A 24,235-nucleotide genomic window follows, 5' to 3' on the forward strand; every position below is an offset into this window, starting at 1 on the left:
TGGGTTAAGAGGAGGGATTAACTCCCATCACACAGCCCTGGCTCTCTAGGGGACACTGCATGAGCAGTTCTACAGAGGCTCTAACCCTGTGAGCAATTACATCTTGTAGGCAGAGGTCTTCTCAATCCAGCAACCGGGAAGAGGCTGGTCCTCCTTGGAATCAAGGCCCTCCCGCTATAGTGCCATCACTTCCTTTTGAAGGCCTGCTTCCCTAATGAGGGGAACCTAGCTGTGCATGCCTCTGTCTAGGACAGAGAGTTATTTTTCCTTCCTCCCTATGGGTATATACACCCTGGCATATACAGCTTCCAAGCTGAGACCATGAGTGACCAGTGGAAAATACTGGGCATTAGGACTACAAATTCCATTAGAAATGCTAGGGCCCTAATTTCCAGAACTCTGTGGGGAAAATGCGTTTCTTTAGAGACCAAGCAAAGGGCATGTCAAATGAAACAGATACAAATGCTAGCCAACTAAAAAACAAACCAACCTACATCTTCCTCTAATTAAAGGCCTTGTATCCATTATAGAACAATAACTTTTGCAACTAATGTGACAAGAAAGAGGAACAAACAACTCAAACTAAATGTGGCTCTGTCAGGAGTTTCACTTTTTTAAAAAACTAAGGAACATCTCTTGAACAGTGAGAAAACATAAATGACAGGAATATGAAATTTATTGGCACAAAGAGTTCATTCGTTCAGAACCTATTATAGAGTCAATGGGATACAGTCAAAATCAAGATCAATCACCCAGTTCTCAAATAGTGTCAGTGAAGACACCTTGCAGCAATCTATTCAGAGTCTGAAAATTATCTTATTTTGTGGGACAGAAAATCAAAGATCTCTGGCTGTTGGAAATGCCTTGTGGTTCATTGCTTATGGAGTGCAGGGAAGACTTCTATGTAACTGGCTGTCAGTAATATTTTAAACCATTAAGACTGTAAAAAGAAGATATGCCTAGCATGATCTTTAGGTGGGAAGGATTCAGCTCTGGAACTATTTCTTTTACCTAAGAATGTAAGAACATAAGAATGGCCATACTGGGTCAGACTAAAGGTCCATCTAGCCCAGAATTCTGTCTTCCGACAGTGGCCAATGCCAGGTGCTTCAGAGGGAATGAACAGAACAGGTAATCATTAAATGATCCGCCCCCTGTCACCCATTCCCAGTTTCTGGCAAACAGAGGCTATGGACACCATATCTGCTCATCCTGGCTAATAGTCATTGATGGACCTATCCTCCATTAACTTATCTAGTGCTTTTTGAACCCTGTTATACTCTTGGCATTCACAACATTCTCTGGCCCTTTCTTTGTTACCTATCTGCATACTCTTTCTTTTTGTCAGGAGCTAAAGGTCATCCATTCAAACTGATGTTCTTTATTGGTCCCATTGTGCATGGTTAATCAGCTGGAAACCTCTTTGTCTTTTCCTGTGGAAGATGCCTGAAAAGAACCATACATGGCTTTAAAATAGCAAAAGCATGGTGAATTAATGCATAGTTACTGCAACAGGCACATTTATTTATAAGCGAGTATCTACAAGCTTTCCAGGTTTCTCCAGTGCCTGCTTTCTTCTATCTGCTGCACTGAGGACTTTCTTCCTTGGGCCCAGCTGCATTTGTATGCTCAGTAGGTCTTCATCAGAACATAGCATGAGGGCATCTAAATCGATCTTTTCTCTCATGAAGACAGGAACAAACTCATTCAGATTCTGTGATGCCAGAAATACCTCAAGAGGGGTGCTCTCTGTTTCATCGTCATCCCATCCAATTTCATCCTCATTCCAAGGGACATCAAAATCATTTTCAGTGTCTAGCTCACTTGCACTCTCAGCCCTTTCATGCCGAAAAAGCTCAGTTGGCATTTTAAAACTTATTTCTTCTTTCTCTGAGAACATCTCTTCAGCATTTATCCCTGCGGCCAAATTCCGTCTAAACACAATATTGCCGAGACCTGGCCGTTTGAAAATAGACACATGCTCCTGCTCTCTATCATCTTCGGAAATATTTTTCCCTTTAAAGTAATTACATAATTCATCCTCATCTTTTTCACTGAATACATCCATCACGGTAGTTCGCCCAGCCCTGTCATCTTCTTGGCCATTGCTTTGCGCTTCCTGATCATCTGTGTTTTCATCTTTCTTTTTTGCCTTCATCCTGAAAGTGTCCTTCAGATTTTTGGGGAAAGAGCCCAATGTATTAGAAATAAAGAAATTGGACACCTTTGTTCTGGAGGCTGTCTCACTGGCAGAACTCATTGATCCATACTTTTCTTTTTTATAATTCCTGGTCATTTCATGTTGGTGTTTTTCTTGGCGCTTTTCACATTCTTTTATTTGTTTCTCTGCGTTCCTCAGGGCCTGGGCTTTGAGTTTGGCCACTCTTTTGGGATTCATTACATTCTGTTCAGTAGCAGCTTTGTCTAGGATTCTGACACATTCATGCTGGTCCCTGCTGGCAGCTGCATCCAGAGGAGTGCGCAGATCATTATCCAGGGCAAATATATTGGCACCAAAGTTAATCAAGAATGAGACACAGTGAATGTGACCATTAGAAGCCGCATGATGGAGAGGTGTGTTTCCCCAGATGTCGCACTTGTCAGGGTCACCGCTGAAAAGCAAAATAGGAGTAAGGTGCACATGTCAAAACACAGCTCAAACATAGCACTCAACGCAGTGGGAATGAACTGTGATCCAGGGCCAAATTCAACACTGCTGTAAGTGGATGCAGCTCTACTGAAGACAAGTGGGTGCAAATCCACTGTCTTTAATGGTGTTGCACCTGGTTAGTCCAGGGCTGAACGTGGCTGGATGTATGGCCTGAGCTCTAATCCCAGCCCTAACACCAATTCCCTCTGTGGTGCTGGGCAAACTCTTAGAGCTAGAACATGATGTGCACTAAAGGCCCACAAAGGCATAAGAACCCTCCTTTGTACCCTGGCATGGGCTTCCCAGATCTTGTCTCCAAGTCTTCCATGCTTGTTCACTAATCCCCTTGAGCAGAGGGGTGGGAAGTGGGTGAGGGCATGCTGCACCTGCCAACAAGCCAGCTAGTATGACTGAGCTAACCCGTGGGTGTCATGCCTCATGTAAACCAGCAACAAATTACCATCAACCTCCCCAGCCAAGGAGAAGCTGGTCAGGAATGGTGTCTCAGATGGGCACCTCAGAGAGTTTTACCATTGACTTCAATGGGAGTAGGATCAGACCCTAGATTCAGTGAAATCCTAGCCCCATTGAAGTCAATGGCAAAATTTTCATTGAATTCAATGGGACCAGGATTTCACTCAAAATGTTTTTAAGAATTATTGCTGAGCCTTTCCTTTTGAATGTAAAATGCAGGCACAATGGGTGGAGACTACTGTATTTGACTGCCTCAATAAATACTTACAGTGTCCATGGAAGCAACTTTTATGATAGTTAATAGGTAAATTATTAGGAACAAAGCCCTGACGCTACACATTTGTCTTCACTACAATTAAATATAGTTCAGAGAGAAGCTATCATTTTTCTTCAGCTCGTTTGTTCTTCTTAAACTGTTTTTGCCTCTGGGTTTTTAAAAGCAGAAACTCATTTGAAAATAAAATTGTCATGTCCATTCATTTTAAAGTAAAGCCAATGAGAAGTATAATTTCTCTCTTCCTCTTGCATTAATTTCACACAAACTTAATGTCTATAGATTAGAATAACTTGGAATCTTTTCTCTCATATTAGGCAGACTTAAATGATATTATCAGTGGCTCTAAAGATAGCAATGTTGTGCGTCTTTTTACCAGTGTGGTCACATTTTCCCACAGCTTTTAAAGTTCAGAGCATGGTTCACCTAATGTGAATGAAAGAGATTGTATCATCACAAAATCTCCAGCAGGCATCAGTCTCTGGCATCAAATGTCACTGGAAGGGATGCTTTAAATGATTCACCTTTAATTCTAAGTTATTTATTCAGCCCCCATTACCCTGGTATCTGAGCACCTCACAACTTCTACTGTATCCTCACAACCCTGTGACATAGGACAGTGCTACCACTCTCATTTTACAGCTAGGGAACTGGAGCACACAGAGACTAAATGACTTGCCCATTGTCCCAAGGGAAATATATGGTGAAGTATGGAATTAAACCCAATAAGGCGAGCATCCTTACTAGACCATCCTTTCTCGCATTGTGATGTGTATTAAAAAGGTGGTTGCCTATGTCCATAATTTTAGCCACTGATCATTTGTAATTTTTTTCTCTTCTGATGTCTTCCATCCTAGCATCTCAAAGCACTTTGCAAACTAGGTGCTGATTCTAACTCAACTCAGTGGGGCAATGGATAAAAGTAGTCATGTGTTTATGGGTTTGCCCTCTTTGGGCTCTCTTGCACTCTTGGACACTAGGAAGCAGCAGGCCTGATAACTCAAAGGAAGCTGATTCTCCCAGTCACTGGGGTTGCAAATAGGAGGGAAGCTTTCTTGCTTTCTCCTCCACTTGTGCAGTACACAGAGGCCAGGCACAATCTGACCCTTCGTGACTGAGAGCAAGTGCAATGTAGATGACAATGGCTCATTATTACTGCGGTTTTGTTTTTCATTAGTATGGATACGTTCCAAGCTACAGAGCCTGGAAATCTGCAGCCATTCTGAGGAAAATTTCCACTGTATATGAGTGTCTTTGTCCAGAAACTGTAGAAAGCTGCTCTGCTTTGAGGATAAGAGGATTTTATTAAAAATAATAGCTACCAAGAAAATGCCATCTGACTGAAGCCTCGTTTTAAAACCTTCCAAAATTCAGCATCTCCCAGAGACCCAAACGGACATTTTTCAGACTAGAACAGTGTCTCTCTGAGTCACCGTGGACTACCTACAAAGTCAGAGAATCTCAGGTTAAAATGGATGACAAGTTCCTGAAAACTGTAACTACTATTTGAGGCTCTAAATGGCAACAGCGTCCCAAAGTTGTCATGTCTCAAGATGATTTGAATTAAAAAGATATCAGATTAAAAATGAAGAGAGAAAACAGTCTTGTGGAAGTTTGGATGCTCTGTGACACATGCCCTGATTTATATGTCATAACATGGGATATTGGAACCTAGGAAAATATAATCTTATCTTCCTTTTCTCTGTTAGTTGCTCCTTCTCTTCTATCTTCTAAACATTGTGGGTCAAAAATTCAGCTGCTGTAAACTGATGTAGCTCTGCTGACTTCGGTAACTTCAGTAGAGCTATGTCAATAGGCCGCAGCTCAGGATCTATTTTTACTTCTCTTAAGGTTATTGCAATAACCACACAGTTTATAGGTCTTCTTTATGGGTAATAAAGTATTATTACTGCCACACCTAAAATCAATGAGCAAAGAGGAACCTCTAGCTGTTACGCTTTACCATGCACAGAATCCATTTGCATTCTATAGCTTACATTCTGTCTTTAAGAAAAAGACAAAACACATCTAAACAACTATTAATTTTTCATTGGTTTGCTGATCTTCCCTCTGGTTTATTGTACCCCATATGAAAGTACCTATTGATTTAATTTCCCTCTCATACTAGAAAGAACATTTGTTTCAATGGGACCTAGCACAGGAAAAAAGGGTATCCTCTGGTGAATCTTACTGCAGGATCAAAGCCTAAAAGACAGAATACAGTGGGTAATCTAGAGGAGGGAGTGACTTTTTATGTTATTTTTCACTATTTGTACATTTAGGAATTAGCATTAGAAATATTACAGCTACCAAGTACCGAAGTAGAGAAAGCTCCTGGAGGTATACTCTATATTTAATTCCTTTTCAGTCTGCAAGAAGCTTAACTAAAACTCCAACAACAGCTCTGAATGCTATCCAGGCATTACAACTGTTTCTAATACTATGAACAGCAGAGAAATCATAATTTTGTGTTCAATCCTCTCTAACACCCAATTCTGGTTTCCTTCTGAAAATCACCATGAGGTTGTAGGTATTTACATTTACAAAATATCTGTACTATGGAAACAAGTGGCATTAACATTTTGATAAAATGTATTGTTTGCTGCTGTGGACTCATCAAGGAGGCATTTCTCTGCTGAGCCAGTTTCTAAGGAATATTAAAACAAAGGGCGTGATCCCCACCACTGAAGTCAATGGCCAATCTCCTGTTGTCCTGAAGTGTTAATTGTGGAAGCTGCTCCATGAAGGCAGCCCCCTGTAACCCCATTGACATCAATGGGGCTCAACAGGAATACAGGGGTCTGTTCACCTAGGGCAGTTTACAGGATTAGGGCCTAAGTCAGCGTAACTGAAATGAAGAAGCTACTGATACCAGGTATAAAACAAACTACAAATATTGGTTTAAATGTTAAGTCCCATTCCCACCACCACCACCATAACCTCAGCGTCACATCTAAAATCAATTAGAGAAGAAGGAATGATCTGTTTGCTCCACAATTTGCATTAATGGAGGCCAAATACTAGCTATAATTTTGTCCAGCAGGCTTTGGGAGACCAAGCACTGCTGTACTTACCCTCTCCTACATATGACTTCCACTGCCTCCAGGTACCCATGGTAAGCTGCCAGGAGGGTGGGTGTCGTTCCGTCTTCGTCTGAGGTATTGAGATCTTTTCTGGTGGCTTCTTTCAACAGGTCTAGGTTGCCATCCGCAGCTGCTTTGTGATACCTGGTTGACATTTCCAATAGCTCCCAGGTCCTCAAGGCTGTGTCTCTTGCTCTGAATTGCAGCTGAGATGCACAGCCGCACTTTCACTACCAGGATAGTTAGTTAATAATTACAAGCCGAGACGTCAGCTTCAGCAGGATAGAAACGAGAAGGCAAAGTTCATCCCCATAGAACTTGTCCAGATCTCTGCATAGTTAATGCAGCAGCTGTAGGTGTCTTGGTTTTCCAGAAGAATGACTGTGCCATTTGCCATTAACTCCAGTATTCTACATCTGAAAGGCATCTGGGTTTTGTTAATCTACCATGTGTCCCTACTCCCTTTTTTTATACATATGGGGTGAAATTCTGACTATGCTGAAGTTATAGGAAACTTTGCCATTGACTTACATGGGGCCAGGCTTTCACCACTGGTGTTAAGACGAATCCTGATTTTGACAGGTGAAATGATGGAGGAAGAAGCATACCTTAGACTGGGCAGCATTTACCATTACTGGTGAAGCTGTTTACATTGAAGTCCCACCGTCTGTCACATAAGATGGAAATAAACCCAAGAATATGGCACTTTGCAACTACGTAGCCCATTTCATCCGAGGATCTTAAGGTGCTTCACAAATATTGATTAATGTAATAGGCATTGTTATCCCTATCTTATAGATGGATAAATGGAAGTATAGAGGCCCAGATGCTCAAATGTATTGAGGCACCTAACTCCCATTGATTTCAAGGGAAGTTAGAGCCTAAATACTTTTGGAATCTGGCCCAGAGCATTTAAATTTCTTGCTTAAGGTAATGTAGCCAGTTAATGCCAGAGCTGGAAATAGTACCCAGTAGTCCTGTATCCTAAGGCCTCTGTTCTAATCACTACACAGCATTCCCTGCAATGTAACCTATGGGCCTGATCCTGCAAACCCTTACTCCTATGAGTGGCCCCATTGATTTTAATGGGACTACTTGTATGAGTAAGGGCTACCTGTGTGAGTAAAGACTTTCAGGATTGCACACTAATTCTAATTTGGAGATTCAAAATAGAAAGAGTAAACTTCCATTTTGAAGCAGAAGCTGAGGAGAAATTAAGGAAGATTGAGTAATAAAATGCCCCCTTATCATCTATCCTGGTCATGATCAACACACCTGCCATTTGACGTATTTTCTCCCCTTACTGTTTTCTATATTTAATTTGCACTTGACAGAACCCAATGCAATAATTAGGAATAACAGTATTTGAGCCTTTTACTATGTATTACGTTCCCAGGAAGAGTAGTGGTAGCAATTACAAAGCTAGCATTTTCGGTGAGTGAGGAGTCTAATTACTGACTGCAGTAAACCCTCATTTCTTTCCCACAATACATACCACATAATCCAGTGAGGTCTCTACACATGAGGTTTTTTTTCAGATGCTGGTTAGGAGATCTTCAAGAGCTGATCTTTTCATATGTTTTCCCATATGGAGAAAGAGAGTTGGACCAGACTGATCCTGTAAAGGCATGGTCCATCCCATCCTCTGGTGCCCCAGAAACCTTTCAGACTCTTCAGTAAGTGGCAACTTTGTGTGAATTTATTTATATCACTACCACCTATACAGTCATACAGCAAAGTATTTACAGTGCTTCTTGCTCTGTTCCACAGGGCCAGAGAGGAACTGCAGTCTCTCTTTCTCAATATATTAGCACTTACTATATTCAGCTAGCTCAGGTCCTCACTCCCTTCCTGCGTCTTCTTTTATACCTCTCGGCTGATGGCTAACTGATTCATCAGCCCTCCCAGCCTGATCAGCTAATTAACTGTATATCCCCAATCAGCCTTCTCTGGGAGAACTTATTGGTGCCTAAAAGATCAGCATGCTGGGTCACTGTTACTCCCAGCACTCTGCCACACACCTCCCTCCCTCGCTTGTTGAATGCTGAGGTTTCTTTTCCCTGGCACCTGCTCTTCTTTAGAAGTGCCACCAGGTACCTTTTTCCTGTGCTTGCCCCCAGGGTGGTTATCCTGCCTCCACCCACTGAACTCACACTTTGTGGGTGGGAGATGTGCCCATAATTCTGTTTCAGATCACTGGTCTTCACACCAGGGGCAATTCAGGGATCTAGTTTCCTCCCCCTTGCCCTCATTCTTTTGGGGCAGGGCATGTTCTAGCCCTTCATCATCTCATTTCCCCTCATTCTCCTTGCCCTACCAATGTATCTTGGGGTTCCTCCTATCAAGGCCCTGGTAGTGAACATTCTCTAGACAGCCCATCCTCCTCCAATACTTTCAGGTTTCCTTTTCCTCTGATGCCTGCTTGGCCAGTTCTTCCTTTTCTTCACTTTCTCCTCAGGAATGTTCATTCCCCTTTTTCATCCCCGGTTTTGTATCCTGTCCTCTAGGATTCTCCGGCTCCCCTACTTCGTGCCCTTTCTCTATATTCTGTGGCAGCTCACTTCCCTTTTTTCATGGGCCCTGGATGCCTACTTTCTTACTAAAGGGGAAGGGAGTCCAGTCCATCCCTAACAGTACTGGATGAGGACACCTATCCACATCATCAACCCCTTTTCCATCTGACCTTTCCCTAGATCTCCCAGGGTATCTCAGCCATTCTCAGTGTAGTTAAGCACTGGAATAAATTGCCTTGGGAGGTTGTGGAATCTCCATCACTGGAGATTTGTAAGAGCAGGTTAGACAAACACCTGTCAGTGATGGCATAGATATACTTAGTCCTGCCATGAGTGCAGGGGACTGGACTAGATGACCTCTTGAGGTCCCTTCCAGTTCTTTGATGCTATGATCCTAGGCTTACTGGATCATTAATAGATAAAAAGAGCTAGCAGTATCCAGCGAAGAAAAAAAATTGACCCGTCTCAAGAAATGTTGATGCCAAACATTAAAATTATATACTGTGTCATACATGGCCTATGGCTTCATACGGCTATGGTTTGCCTTTTCCATATTTAGCTCAGAAGCAGGGGAAGCAGTAAACACAGCCACTGGCAAATGAAATAAATTTATATAAAGTATCTGATGAGAAAACTATTGCTGGTGATGATGTTATTTGCCCATGGAGATTGAGACAGGGGCTGCCCATACAAGTGGAATTGTGTTTTGAGCTAGGGCTGGATGAACCCTGCAGTGCCCTGATCCAGGTATACAGTAAGTGCATGATATGAGAGACGAGACACTGGCTAGTGTGGGCTTGAATTTTAAATTGTTAGCTATATCCCTTAGTTGCCTTAAAACTAGGAAGTTACAAAATAATATTTTCTATATGGCTCTCCAAAATTATTGGTTTCTATTATAAAGACAAATTTATTGGCTCCTGTAGCACAAAACACTGATCTCTGAGTACTCTTAATTTCTCAAAATGAAAAAAACCCACTTTTGTTTAGAATGTTAATCCTTCCGATGAAACAGGTTTTTTGTTGAAAATTTTAATTGGAGGCAAAGCAAAACTTACTTCAAAAAGAAAGAAACTACAGGACTTCACAAGCCTTATAGTTATTTATGTCACAAAAACAGGCAGCACAAAAAAATCAAACAAAAACTTCATTTAGTTCTAAAATCCCGGTGTTTGGTAGTCTTTATTTTTGTCGTCTTTCTAAAAACTTCAGCTTAAAATGTAATAAATGATTCAGGGTCAAATGAGCTGATTTTTTTCAGCCTGCATGGAGATTTTTCTTTTTAGAGGAGAGCTCAAAACTGTGAACTTTTTAACATCCCTGAACGGTCAGAATGAAGCTTTTCTTTTTGTGCTGAAAGGAAGTTCCAAACCATTCCACTTCAAATTGAAATGTCTTACCAGGCTCAGGAGAAACTCTGCTGCTGTTGTACGTGCCATTGTAAATTAATGGATTATTTAACTAGCAGTTTTTATCTGTGATTGGATTTCTCAACATCCATGATTATTGTTTTCCTATTTTTTTCCAAGGTTCGGATATAAATAAAATATAGGCAGATAGACACACTGTTCGGATTTTAAGAACCATTTGTTAGTAATTTTATTCACAACAGTTCCAGACAACTCAGAGCCCTGTTTTTCTTTATGCCCAAGAGAAAGACAGAGCTGTTGTGCCATCTGTTTTGCATGAGCTATTATCTAGCACACCATTTCCTGACTGCACCTTTTGTGAATGGTAACTGCAGTATGGTAAAGCTATAGGAGGGGGAAGAAAGTGTGTCCCCTCTGTTTGTCTAATGAAATGCACTGCTGCTAATAGGCTCGGAGATGAATGAATCCAGTCACACTGGGTAATTGTGGCTACATGATTTGATGACGACAACAACAACTGCTAACAACAGCAAGAGCTCAGCCGTCCAGTCCTTACACAAGCAAAACTCCCACTGCAGTCCCAAATGAACTCTTAACAGTGCTTGGGTCAGTCGTCTCCCCCACATCTCCCCTCTGGGCTCCCAGTGAGGGGTTTGAGAGCATAGAGCAGGAGAATGTGAACATGTGGACCAAGGCCCCCTCCTGCAATGATCTCCATTTAAGCGAAGTCAGTGGGGCTCTCTGCAGGCACAGGGGTCTGCTTGGGCACAGCTCATTGCAGGATTGCGGGAGCTGATGCCAGCTCTCACAAAGTCCCACCCATTTACTACCCATCCATCCTTCTGATACTCACAAGAACATATGTAGAGGCATTTGTAGGGCCAGAGGAAATGGAGGAGTGTGATCTCATTTAGACTGATCTTCCTTCTAACCAACAATGTTCTTTCCTGCTGTTAGTGCTTAGGAGCAGAGGACATGATCTGTTCTTTTGCTTTTTGTACTCCTGATTGTACACTCAGCAGATTCATTTTTCTCCCTGATAACTTTAGTAGTGCAAACAGCACTGAATAGAAAGAGAACATTGCCCTTCTTGCCATCTGAAATTCTTGCCTCCTATTAATGTCTGACATAAACTGACATTCAAGGCTCACAGAAAACTGTGCTCATGCTCAGAGGAGCGGAGTTTTCCTGAATTGCTAATTCACTGCCTCAGTGAGTTCAGGTGTTCAGGGCTAGTCTTGGACAATGACATTTTCCTCCAAAGTCAGAAAATCAAAGGGAAAAAGACAAATGCTGAAGCATGGGAGATGTGCCAGTCTTCTGCAATGGAAGTGATATTATTCATCAGATAATAACAGAGCTTAGATACTGCAGGGATCAACACTATAGAAGACCCTAAAAAATAGATGGCAAATATTTCTATAGTTTAAGTCCTGAATTAATTATTTTTTCCTACAGCACTAAAGAACCTAATTATTCTTTCATGTTTCTACAATCCTAGTGGGTTGACTTTAATTTCCTGACACGAGGAATGGTGGTTGTTTTCTGAAGTTTAAGTAGCACATTTTAAATTCAGAAATATAATAAAGCAACTATTTATTATCTTAGCATATTGTTGGTTAATCGCCTTCGAAAAACTCATAAGCTAAAAGACTGAGACAATGGGCTTCTGGAGCTGCAGGTTCCTCTATGTTATGTTTCTTTCCTTCTATCCTTCTTATACATTGACTGGTCCATCCCTACCCTAAGCTAACATGAGCTTTCTATTCTGTTTATAACCTGCTGCTAGATATCCAGAAGCCACCCAGATCTGATAAGATCACTAGTTTGTGAAATGTAGAAGCAAAAGGAAGGCATATCCCTCCGTTAAATGATCAGGATCATCTCCACCACCTCTTCCTGTTGTTTTTCCCCAAACTACCAGCACTACCTTTGTCTTACCTAGACTGAGCTTCAACCAGCTAGCTTTCCTCCTAGCCCAGTCTCTCCATTGACTTCCAGGGACTTTGAATCAGGCCCTGGGGAATCAAGTGAGTGCAACAGTGTACAATTTGGCCCTAAACTGGAAATATCAGGTATATAATTCAGAGAGAAGATGGCAAACCTCTCTCACCTTTTGTGACTTATTGTTCCAGGGATTTCAAAAAAGTGTACTTCTTACCCAAAATGGGCCAAATGCTAGTCCCACTGATGTCAATAGCAGTTCCCATTTACTTTATTGCTACTAAGATTAGCCAGTATCTGATCTAATATATTTTAGGATTTTGGATAGTACCCATTGCCATAATAGGTAGTGAGTAATCTAGGCACCATATGTTCTGCGTTGCCTTTCCATGCCCACTTGATATAGTGGTGTGTGACAGTGTTAACTCCGAATTTCCCATTATTTCATATAGACAATGATTACCCTAAAGGAACAGGTTTCAGAGTAGCAGCCGTGTTAGTCTGTATTTGCGAAAAGAAAAGGAGTACTTGTGGCACATTAGAGACTAACAAATTTATTTGAGCAGAAGCTTTCGTGAGCTACAGCTCACTTCATCAGATGCATTCAGTGGAAAATACAGTGGGGAGATTTATATACATAGAGAATATGAAACAATGGGTGTTACCATACACACTGTAAGGAGAGTGATCACTTAAGATGAGCTATTACCAGCAGGAGAGTGGGGGGGGGGAAAGAGGGGAGAAAAACATTTTGTAGTGAAAATCAAGGTGGCCCATTTCCAGCAGTTGATAAGAAAGTCTGAGGAACGAGGCGGAGGGGGGCGGGATAAACATGGGGAAATAGTTTTACTTTGTGTAATGACCCATCCATTCCGTGTCAAATAATGTAGGTTCCCAAACTAGCTACAGTATCACCGTGTGCTGGTGCTATAGAAGCTCGGCTATGCAGAACACTGGTGACAAGCAAACACACTGCCAGCTGCCTGCCACCATTTATTATCCGAGCGCCCAACGCTTTGGTCCCCATCAGCATCTGGGACTCCAGTTCTTTTCTTCCTTTTCAAGCTGTTGTTCCTACCCATAATGCTGTTATCAGAGGGTGAGGGCTTGCCAAATGTGACTGCAAGTTACAGGTCCCTAAGAGCAACTCTGAGTATGATTATATAAACCGCAGAAAGAAAGATACGTCGATGTCTAAAGATACTTAGATCTTGAACAAAACTACTACACAATTCCCCCATGCACCATTTTAACATCCCATTCACTAATTACCATCTCTAATCTTAAAATTTTCTACAGTTCCTACAAGGAATCTTTCCATTTTCTGATCTCTGAGAAGTCAATCCCTTTTAAAAATAGGATTCTCTGCATTTTTCTACAAGTCCTGGTGAATTTAAGAACATCAGTAAAGCTGAAAGATAAAATAAATATCTCAGAGAGGCTTATAGAAATAAGATGGCAATCAATATTGGTCTAGTGATCAGTGCAGGTAACCTAGATAACAGGGCTCCTCAGCTGAGCACAAGGCTGTTTTAGTGGGCAGAAGAGCCCAGCAATGCCAAGTGTTCTCCTTGGTAAGAGGCAAAGGGCTAGGGGAGCTTAAGGCTGCCACACAAAGTGTTTGTCTGTTTCTAGCTCGTCAGCTATTTTGCCCCATCTTCCAGCGGAGGGAGAAAGGCAGTGGAAGAGCAGGGTGAAAGGAGAAATGGATACCAAAAATAATCTTAAAAGTGAAGGGAAACAGAAAATTGTGCAAAGGGGCATAAAATCCCCTTGAAAGAGGAGCTTTGTCCCTAAGCCGCCCCCTCCTCACTGATTGCAGCACAGAGCAGGGCCAGGTGCAAACCATCAGCCTCAGAGCCACCTGCTAGCAGGTGATGAGGAAGCATCCCAGGTGTTTTCCAAGAGCTGCTGGTGTGCTGGGGCTGCAGCCCCTCGTATATAACCCCTGTAGCTGAGTAGGGAGTGAGTTGTTCTGGTGTCTTCATGTGGGTGGCTTGAATCTCAGCCATGAGGTTACCTGTATTCCAGCTAGGCTGGTCCTTTGACAGCATGTGGTAAGGGTGGGGTGGGTTGTGTGTGTGTATAGGGTGGGTTCTATTTGCTGTGCTGGCTTCTGAGCATCTTCTCTCTTGTTTGCAGGCTGCTTTTTTTACTTGGTTACCTTATAGTGCCCTTGACAGCTGGTGTTAATAGTTCCATGGCTCTAGATTTCCCAGGTAACCAGGATATTCTTCTGATCGGGGGGTGGGGGGGTGTAGTGGACTTGTCTTGAGGCTGATCAGATAGTTTTACTGACCCTGGGTTGTGTTCAGAACTAATGACTCTTCTCTCTGTTTGCTGGAGTGAGTGAGTGAGTGGGTTTTATTGTATTAATAGCCTGTATGCGGTCTACTAATCTGTGTTGCAAGGAGTTGATATCAGGCTGTTCATTTCCTTTTGTAGGGACAGTGTCTTGTCACACTGACAAAATGTTGATTGGGTTTCCCAGAGAGCTTGGAAGCAACTTCTGGCAGGTCCATGTAGTTGGTATGTAGTGCTGCATGTTTAGCTAGGTTCTCAAGGCAACTTGTAGCAGCATAGCTGACCACTTTACTCTTTCTAGATGCAAGTGGTGAAGAGATTGTAGACTGTGACTACATGGTGGATCATGAGAGGCTGACTCTAACTGCTCTGTATGTGAACTGCACCAGACTAGAGGTAAAACTGTCCCTCTGCTTTGGTAACATGGTCACTTGATCTAGGCTCTAAAGTGACTCGTACAAAGTGACCCAACACTGTAGTTGGGTATGTAATGTACCATCTCTTCTTCCTGGAAGACTCCTTCCTGGCCCCACCATTATTTTCTCTTCCCCCTGTGGAGGCTCCAGTCCCAGAGCACCCACTGAGTCGGTGCTTCTAGATAATAATGACTAGTCAAATTGCTTCCTTTGAGTAAGGATGCAAATGCAGGCACTTTTGAAAACTAACCCTGCCTCTTCTACAGACAGCTAACATTCAGCTGAAGCAAATGTTCAGCTTGAACATGTGGCCTCTGAGGGCTGGCTCTAATTGCTGACCTGAGGCAACATCTAGTAATGGACAACTGTGCCACTGTGTCTTATTCTGACCAATGTGTTCTGTTGCTATAGCATGACCAACACCAGCTGAGAATAGAGCTGCTGGTGCTCAACAAAACCATTGCAAGGGACAAGAATGTAACCTACAGTATTGGCTGTGATTCTCTTCAAGCAGATGAAGTTGTCCCTACCGTTTTTACAGGCGCTACAAACTGTACAAAAGACTTCATGGCAGTAAGTGGGGCAGTTTGACAATCCCTTGGAAACCCACCAGAGCTTAGCTGTAGAGAAGAGTCTGACAACTCAATGGCATCTCACTCAAATCTTAAGGATGTGTCTGTAGACTCTCTTTGGGTGGTGGGAGTAAGGAAATAGTGGATTTTCCCCTTCCTGATCTCTGGGAAGACTCGGATTAAAGACTAGTCTTATTATTTGTGAAAACTCTTGCTAGTTACCTTCACCTCATCATTTGTGCACTTCTAAGGGCTTGCCTGGCTAGGCTTGGCACAGCTTACTGAGTTATGTAGACGCCTCTATTGGCTAATGGCCAGTAGTTGTCAACCTGGGCACGGGTGCCCTAAACTACAGGGGGAGAACAGCATTTGCTGCTTCCCCAGCTTGTCCCTCCAGAAACAAGCCAGGGCTCTAGCCACTGCAGCACACTGCCTCAGAAGACTCCCCGGAAGCTTCTATTCCTCTCTAATCGGTTAGAGGCTCCTTTTTCCATGGTGAATGGAACGCTTGCTTGGTGGTATCCTCATCATCAGCTCTTTGAACTGTGTGCTTTGAAGTCAGCTGCTGTCCCGTTCTCTTTCAGGTTGTATTTCCGAGACTCCTTCCCAGTTTTGCTGATGAACACATGGTATGAAACTTCTGTCAAAATGGGGGCTGGGTGTGCAAAGTAACATGCCTCTAAACTAGAACTGCTGCATGTAGAAACTGCCACTTTGGTGATGCTTGCTAAAGTAGCAAACTGGCCCCTTCTGTATCTCTCTAGCGTTGGTTAGCCAAGCTGCTGCTCACAGCCTTGACCCTTCTTAAAGACAAGAACTAACAATAACCCCCTTGCTCGGTAATGAAAAACCTTATGCCTGACTGACCAGAAGTCTCAAATTGCAGACTGCAGAATCTCAGATGGCCTGGATACTGTCCATAGATGATGGAACCCGAACACACAGGCTAAGCCTTCGGCAAGCCATGCAGCAAGGGTATACGTTCCTAGCTGACAGCAACAACCTAATCTTCCAGGTTTCTTTTGGTGCAACTGGAGTCGCCTCTTACAAGGTAGGTGCACAAGACCGTCTAGAGGCCAAAAGGCAAGGACAGTCTGATTAGGCTGACTCTACATGCAGTCCACTAGGGCATCTGGAAACGGGAGTGTGTGAGAGCTACTTGCCTACTCGGACAGCTGCAGCTTGACTTCTGGCTATGAATCCATGTGGTGCATGAGGCCCTAGAATGGAGCTTGTACACCCTTCCCAAGAACTCCTCTGTGTAGGAGTAACAGGAAATGGCTAGAGAGTTACTCCAGTGGCTAATGTGCCCTGCAAGGCTTCTCATAACCTCTGAAGTCTCTTCAGAACTACAGCCTAGCTTACTGAATCCTAATAGACTTCTCTTATACCTGGCACTGGGAATAACCTGCTGTTCTCAACCGTATCTATCCTCTGCAGCAAGACAACCAGATGCTATATACTGTGGCACTCAAGCTTTCATATGGGCCTCCTGACCAGCGACTAACTGTAGAATCGAGAATGATCTGTGCACCAGGTAACGCTTCCTCTCCTCCTCACAGAGGAAGCTGGTCCCTCTGTTGACCCTAGAGGGGCTTGTACCTTAAAAGGTCTATGGAAACTAACAGAGCTTTCTTGCAGGTCCAGCAACCTGCAACTCCACACACATGATTGTTGCCATCCCAGCTTTCCCAGGGATCCTCTCTGGTGTGAGTATAGAAAACAGAAACATTCCCATGACCCAACTCCAAGCAAATGGAATTGCTCTGGACACAAGAAGGGGCGTGAAGCTGCACATCAACAAAAGAATCCTGAAGTCCAGAGTAAGCGCCCTACAAACTAGTAATATCTCCTTTAGGAAAGGTCACAATTGCCATTCTTTCTTTTTGAAATGAAGTGCAGACCACAGATGGAGCAGAGAAGGCTTTAGTTACGCTCAATCCGATCTGGGTCAATACCAAGGCACTGACTAGACAGTCAGTCCTTCTCATGCCACCACTTGGCAGCTGTAGGTACCCCCTCCCCACAACCACCTAGATCTTCCTAATCTAATACAGCTAAAACTGTCCCCATTATGGCAACCTCCTTCCTGACACCCCCCACAAGCCCCATCTCTACCAGCGCTCTCCAGATACAGCTCCTAGAAATCTTCCTTGCTGACCATTCTAGCAAGGTCCGTCAACAAACTACCCCTTGCTACCTCCCTCCAATTCAGGCTACTTGTTCTAGTATCCACAGTCCTGATCCTTCCCTTGTCTTGTCAGGCCAGTAGCTCAACCCCTGGGCTCGCCTGGACAGGCGTTGTCTGCTATTCCTAATCCTGAAGCACCCTCCTGAAATTCTCCAGAAGGATATAGATTCTCCCTAATGGATGGGATGAGAGGCAAGGACAAGAGGAAGCTAGCATAACGCTTAGATATGAAGGGGAGGGCATACCATGCTGTGTTGCTGCTGATAATGTCCGTTTGGGGTCAGGAATGGTTCTGTGGACAGAACATGGGTCCATCTAGGTCGAACATGCATCGTTCCAGGAACAGACACTCCAGTTCCAGTCTGTTACTGATTTCAAACTCTCCAAATCCCTATTACTTGACCCAGGAGATGTATTGGTATGGCTGATGAGTAGCCTTCTGAGGCACTAATATTCCTGGCTAGATTAGTCCCATCCAAATGATGACTGATTCAGAGGCAAAGTCTTAACTTCCCCTGCAAGGGGACAGAACTGCAACAAACTCCTCAGCTACGAAATGTCATGGCCTCCCTCTCTTCTAGCTGTATGAGGAGAGCTGCTTTGGACTTCAGTCATACATGGCATCTCTAAGGTTAACCTTCAACTTCCATGGAGAAATGGTGTCAATGGTGACTTATCCAGAGTGTCCCTGTGAGCAACGTGCACCAATAGGTAAGACGGTCTGTTTTTCCTGGGAACTCTTTCTGTAGTAGTGCAGCTTTAGCTGTCCCTGGAGTGGTGGTCTACATGAGAGATTTCAAGCTTCCAAGATTTGCAGTGTTGCAACTCGGTGGCTCCATGAAATGAATTTCCTTAATGCAGGAGACTGAGTGAACCCTCAGCACATTACTCTCTGAATCTGGAGCTTCTGTCTTTGATGGGAACATGTAGCTGAGCTCAACCTATGGCTAAAAGTGCAGCTATGTCTGGTGCAAGCTCCTAGTAGCTAGCAAGCAAAACTTCCGATGTAGGGGCTCTCTGCACCTGTGTCTTGGAGCCCATTTAGCTGCAGTCATGTTTCCTGGGTCTAATAGAGATGCCCTTCCTTTGCTGGTAAGGACAGTTTCTTGGGTTGACATTTGGGTGACCTGGACATGACCACCTGCTTGGTGATGGGAGGCTTCACGCAGTCTGATCACCTCTCTCCTCTGAGAGCCCACGCAGTAATGACAGCTCCCTTTTCATGGAGGTGGCAGAAGGCGCAACCAATCACAACTCCATCTGGGGACTTCCCCCCCCCCCCCCCATTTTTCAGCCACTCAGCAGCTACTGGAGGGCTGTCTGTTCTGCCCTGCTCCTCCCCTTATACTCCCTTAAGGATTGGCTCTGGTGCTGTGACACCCAGCCCTTGTTTCCCTGCTCTATGGGGTAGGTAATAGACTAGAACCATACACCAGGTTCCCCTGTCTGAGCTGGTTAGGGCAGGCTAATGGGCAGACTCCAGCCTGCCCTCCAATCTGATTCATCCTCCTAGAGCACTGCTTTGTGAGCAGTTTATGGGTCCTTGAGCTTCCTGGCATGAGCTGTTGCAGGATCCTTGCCCTCCAGGTCATGCTATACAAAATGGAGACCAGAAACAACCCAGTAGGTGCAGAACAACTCCTAGGGTAGTCGGGGCCCCTGCGCGCACAGCTCAGCTAAAACGCTTGGTGTAGTTCCTCACTGAACTGAGGCAGGAGCTGTCGTAGCCCCATGTACTGGAGTCCCCCGACAGCAACCCATCCCAATTCCTTGAATGTTTCAGCTGCTGTGTGCACTCAGGATGGCTACATGGACTTTGAAGTACACAGTGACAGGACAAAACCAGCCCTAGACTTGGATACCATCAGGCTAAGAGATCCTACATGTAAACCAGTCTTCAAGTCTCCCTCCAATGACATGGTTCGGTTTCATGTCCCACTGAACAGGTGTGGGACAAGGCAGAGGGTAAGTGTCGGGACAGTGACCGCTGAAGGCGCTCCAGTGGCAGGGCAGTCGCTAATCCTCCTGTATCCCCTCCCTGTAGTTTGAAGGCGAGAGGACAACTTATGAGAATGAAGTGCGTGCCTTGTGGGCAGATCAACCGCCACGCAGGATTTCTAGGGACAGTGAATTCAGGTCAGTCCACAACTCTGCTGGTGAAAGCCCATCACAACACTAAGCAAAGTGACTGACTGCAAATGGCCAGCTAACCTGATGCTGAGCATTCTGTTTTTCAGGCTAACCGTAGTGTGCACCTACAAAAGTGGTGATGCGTCCCTGAGCGCAAGGATAAGCAGTCTCCCTCCTCCAGTTTCTTCAATAAATCAGGGTCCTCTCTCCTTGATCCTGCTGATCTATCCAGGTAAAGCTTGCATCTAGCCACAAATCGTGTCCAGGGCAGAAAGGAAGTGATTCCCTCCATAGTCAAAGGAGCTCTTCAGTCCCTACTATCCAGAGAAGTAGACCTGGGTAGCAAAATGTCTCTGGGGGTGGCATGAATCCTTCACTGCTGGTCTGTGACCTAGACCTGGCAGGCTAGGTTTTAATAGAGCCTCTTGCTATGGGGGAATCCAGTAGGGATGTCGGGTTTAAGAGGCTCTTTGCTCTCCCTATGCAAGGAGTTCAACTAAAGCACCCACTAGCTGTGTCCGTCTAGGCACATACAGTACCAGATTTCTTGCATAGCTGGCTTATTCATCGCTCTCTAGATTGAGATTCCTACCTATTGTGAACTGGGCTGTCAACTCCACCATGCTTGGTTTTTTCAGATGACTCCTATGTGCAGCCCTACAGTGATGACCAGTACCCTATTGTGAAATATCTGCGGCAACCAATCTTCTTGGAAGTGCAAGTTCTGAACCGCAATGACCCCAACATCCGACTGGTATTGGATGACTGTTGGGCAACAACATCGCAAGATCCAAACTCTCTGCCCCGGTGGAACATTGTTGTGGATGGGTAGGTATATTCCAACTCCTGTAGGAACATAGGTGAGGCTGGCCTGCTCAAGCGTCGGAGCTGTGAGAGCAAGGTTCCTCACATGGATGTAGGAGCAAAGGGTTGCTGTCTGGCTATGATCTGATCACGGTGTAGGTCACCGTAGCCTTAGGTCAAGCTAGACATTTGAGAGTGCACATGCTCGAGGACTAAAGTGTAAATTCCAACTGTCACTCAAATAATGGCTCACAACTGAGTGACTCAAAGCCTCAATGAATTGCTGTCCTCATGCAGTCTTGCAAGCTCTGGCAGACCTCTCGGAAACGGTATTGAAGGTCTCTTGGGCAATGGACTAAATATTAAACTTGAACGTTCATGACGCAAACCTTCCAAGACGCTCTTCTTGCCTGATTTCAACTCTGACCTCTCTGAGAAGCTGCCTTTCTCCCCTCTCCTCGTGACTTTCTACGTGATCTCCTGTAGGTGTGACTATGAACTGGATAACTACAGAACTGCATTTCATCCAGTGGGCCTTGCAGTCAGCTATCCCAACTATCGCCAGAGATTTGAAGTGAAGACCTTTGCCTTTGTAGCGGGTGACAAGGCTCTCACTAGCCTAGTAAGTGCAGTCCCTCTAGCCCTAGCTAAATGCTAGGGCTTCCTGTGCTCCAAATGTCTCTCCCTTATCTTTGCTCTAGGTGTACTTCCACTGCAGTGCTCTTCTCTGTGACGGTCTTCATCCAGACTCCCCTCTGTGTTCAACAAGATGTCCTCCCTCTGCCAGAAGCAAACGAGGTAGGATTTAATCACTGCTGGCAACTAGAATGTCACGTAAACATGCTGTCCTACCACAACAGAATAATAAAAGTAGGTGTGAAAGGGAACTTGCTAGGTCTTCTAGCCCAGTCTCCTGCACTCAACCAGGACTAAGTACTATCTAGCCTAGCTCTACTTGTCTTGAACAACCACCAGTGTCCAATTCTGCAAACCATCTGGGTAACTTGTTCCAGTGCCTGCCTACCCTTGCCGTTAGATGTTAGGAGAGAAACCTTTCCTAACCTAAACATCCCTTGCTGTGACTGAAGCCCCTGATTTCTTCTCCTTAACAGTGCTGGATCACCTTCTTTATATCAGTGGGGAAAACCTTCAAGCATGTCAAAGTAAGGGACCCCTCAGTGGTCTTTTCTGGACTAAACAACCCACTTTTCCACCACTTTGTAGGCCATGTCTAGACCTTGAATCATTCCTGTTGGTGGTCTCCGGACAGAACTGGAATATAGCCAGTTAGCTTGCTAGATTTGTGGATTTCCAGACTCCAGTTAGTCAGAATTCTGTGGTGACTAATCTCTTGCAGATGTTGTTGTGATGCAAGCGGAGAACTCTGGTGTAGCAAGCTTACCTGGTCCGGTTAGCTTTGTAGCGGATGAATGGCCTTCAGCCCAAGGTATGGAACAAATGCCCTCGCTGATGCATGTTGCAGAATCTGGCCACTAATTTTGTGGTTCTACTTTTTTTTTTTTTTTTTTTCCTCCCTACAGAAGAAACTCAACTGAGAGAAGGAGCATGGACCACTGTAGTAGTAGCAGCAGCTACTGTGGTCCTTGGCCTGATGGTCACTGCACTGGTGTCAGTGGCTCTCTTTAAAAATCTGAAGAGGACAAAAGCTGTAAGGGGAAAGTGATGCACTAAATGACTTGTGACAAAATAAACTACTACATGCATGATGCATTGGTTCATAGTAGAATCTTATTCTGAAATACTTCTATCATGATCCTCCACTGAATTGTTTCATGATCATCCTAAAGCCTGGATTGGTATGGAAATCGTCAAGCCTATGCAGTAAAATCTCTCAGGATCCTTGCTGCTGAGCAATATGTACGTTTCCCCGGACACTCACGTGTGTGTGTGTGTGTGTGTGTGTGTGTTGTACCAGAAGTGGGCCCTGCCATTGTCCTGGCACACAAGTTTTCTCTGGACAACCATGGTGTCCCTGCTTTAAGCGTTTGTGAATCCAATGCACTCTAATGGACATGATATATAGATGGAAGTGATTGCAGCAAGCCCACAGCTCCACCTACAATTGCACAGGCAGTATGTTTACACATGCATTCAGCAATGCAGATCATGTTGGTAGGGGTTACACACTTGTACTGACCTGTTCTAGTTAGGGTTATACAGTGTTGTGTAACATACAAAAGAGCAACTCTAGTCAGAAGCAAGGAACATGAAGCCATGATCTTTCTTCTTTTAAGAATTGCCTTCTGTTGCAATAAGACTCATGGAAATCTTGAGCATCTTTGGGCTCTCTACTCCCAGGCTGTAACTCCTCTAATTGTTATGCTGGCATAGAGGCCAAATCTTGTAAGGCAGTGAGCATTCCTACTGAAACCCACTTGACTGAGAAGACGCATGGCAGTCTGCTCCTCAAGGTGCTAAGTGAAGTTCAAGCTGGTCCTTGATCACTGACTAGCTGTGATGATGATCTGACAGGCTACCAGTGTCTTTGTCTAGAAGATAAGCTTGCTTTTCTTTGAGTGGTCTTATTTCGGCTTGACTTATGCTAGTGGTATTGAAGATGACCTCTTTAAAGTGGTACCTAGTGGAACTAGAAAAGTTAGTCAAGATGGGTAAAACTAGGAACACAGGGAGCCCATGTAACTTTCAAAATGGCAATAGTACAAGGAGGCTGATTAATCTGAGCTGCTTGAAACTTCTTAGGAAAGACTGAAATTTTTTGTTCCAAAATGGAACATTAAGTTTTTTTCAGAAAAATTTATTTACTTTAACACAATGTTGTAATAACAGCTAGTTTTGACTGCCATCAACTTGATTTTTGTCATATTATTTAGACTTGTATTATGGCATGTCTATAATATACTATTTTGTTTCCAGCGTTTTCACCTTTCCATTACTTTCTACATGTAAAAAATAACCTCAGGTTTATTAGCTGCAGTCTTGTATGCTGCACTAGCATTGACATTCCTGGGTTTGAGCTTAAAATCCTTATGTTACTTTCCTACTACCATTAGACAATTTATTTACTTACCTCAATTTTTGTAAGCAGGAACACTTACTATGGAAATAAAGTACAATAGCAATAATAAAGCGGGCAGAAGACAAAACTTGTCAACATCAACATTCTAGTATTTAAATACTGTATTACTAATTCTGGCATGCTGTGCACCAGCAATACTAAAGTATAAAACAGCATGTCAAATTAAAAAGAACATGACAGTAAAATTTAGGCTCTAAACCCAAGCAGTGCTTCTTATGAGATTTATTAGGATCGAATTAGCTTATTTTTGAAAGTAAAAATAACTCAAATCAGTAAGTCTTTCATATTCAGCATTTTACTTTAGTTGATTCTTTCTATGAAACTAAGATGTTTAATCTCCTCCAGACCACTGACTTCTGGCTCATAACTTTCAGGTCAAGGGATTCTTGATGTGTAATTAGGGAGGCAAGACAGGGAACAGAGTATGGGCTATAAGCAGCTGAGGTATGAGG

General features: G+C 43.8%; 2 protein-coding genes across 3 annotated transcripts; one reads left to right on the plus strand and one right to left on the minus strand.

The window, feature by feature from the left end:
* Positions 1 to 1,230: 1,230 nt before the first annotated feature.
* Positions 1,231 to 6,723, minus strand: ANKS4B (ankyrin repeat and sterile alpha motif domain containing 4B). Its single transcript, XM_038420136.2, has 2 exons — positions 6,473 to 6,723; positions 1,231 to 2,612 (listed from the first exon to the last, which is right to left on the minus strand). Exons 1-2 carry the CDS (start codon positions 6,634 to 6,636, stop codon positions 1,526 to 1,528), a joined length of 1,251 nt encoding a protein of 416 aa, XP_038276064.1. The 5' UTR covers positions 6,637 to 6,723; the 3' UTR covers positions 1,231 to 1,525.
* Positions 6,724 to 13,822: 7,099 nt separating this feature from the next.
* On the plus strand, positions 13,823 to 22,449 carry ZP2 (zona pellucida glycoprotein 2). Of its 2 annotated transcripts, XM_038419972.2 has the most exons (18): positions 13,823 to 14,365; positions 14,451 to 14,527; positions 14,754 to 14,837; positions 14,914 to 15,008; positions 15,440 to 15,601; positions 16,185 to 16,229; positions 16,487 to 16,651; positions 17,041 to 17,137; positions 17,242 to 17,423; positions 18,373 to 18,502; positions 19,575 to 19,756; positions 19,836 to 19,927; positions 20,029 to 20,153; positions 20,560 to 20,749; positions 21,212 to 21,347; positions 21,427 to 21,523; positions 22,083 to 22,172; positions 22,267 to 22,449. In XM_038419972.2, the coding sequence occupies exons 1-18, from the start codon at positions 14,319 to 14,321 to the stop codon at positions 22,407 to 22,409; spliced, it is 2,139 nt and encodes a 712-aa protein (XP_038275900.1). In that variant the 5' UTR covers positions 13,823 to 14,318; the 3' UTR covers positions 22,410 to 22,449. The 2 variants fall into 2 exon arrangements, with proteins under 2 accessions (XP_038275900.1, XP_038275901.1); XM_038419973.2 differs by lacking the exon at positions 14,754 to 14,837 and having other exon boundaries at positions 14,207 to 14,365.
* The last annotated feature ends 1,786 nt before the right edge of the window (positions 22,450 to 24,235 follow it).

Source organism: Dermochelys coriacea, chromosome 10 (assembly GCF_009764565.3).
Source record: "Dermochelys coriacea isolate rDerCor1 chromosome 10, rDerCor1.pri.v4, whole genome shotgun sequence".
In the NCBI taxonomy this organism is placed as follows: domain Eukaryota; kingdom Metazoa; phylum Chordata; order Testudines; family Dermochelyidae; genus Dermochelys; species Dermochelys coriacea.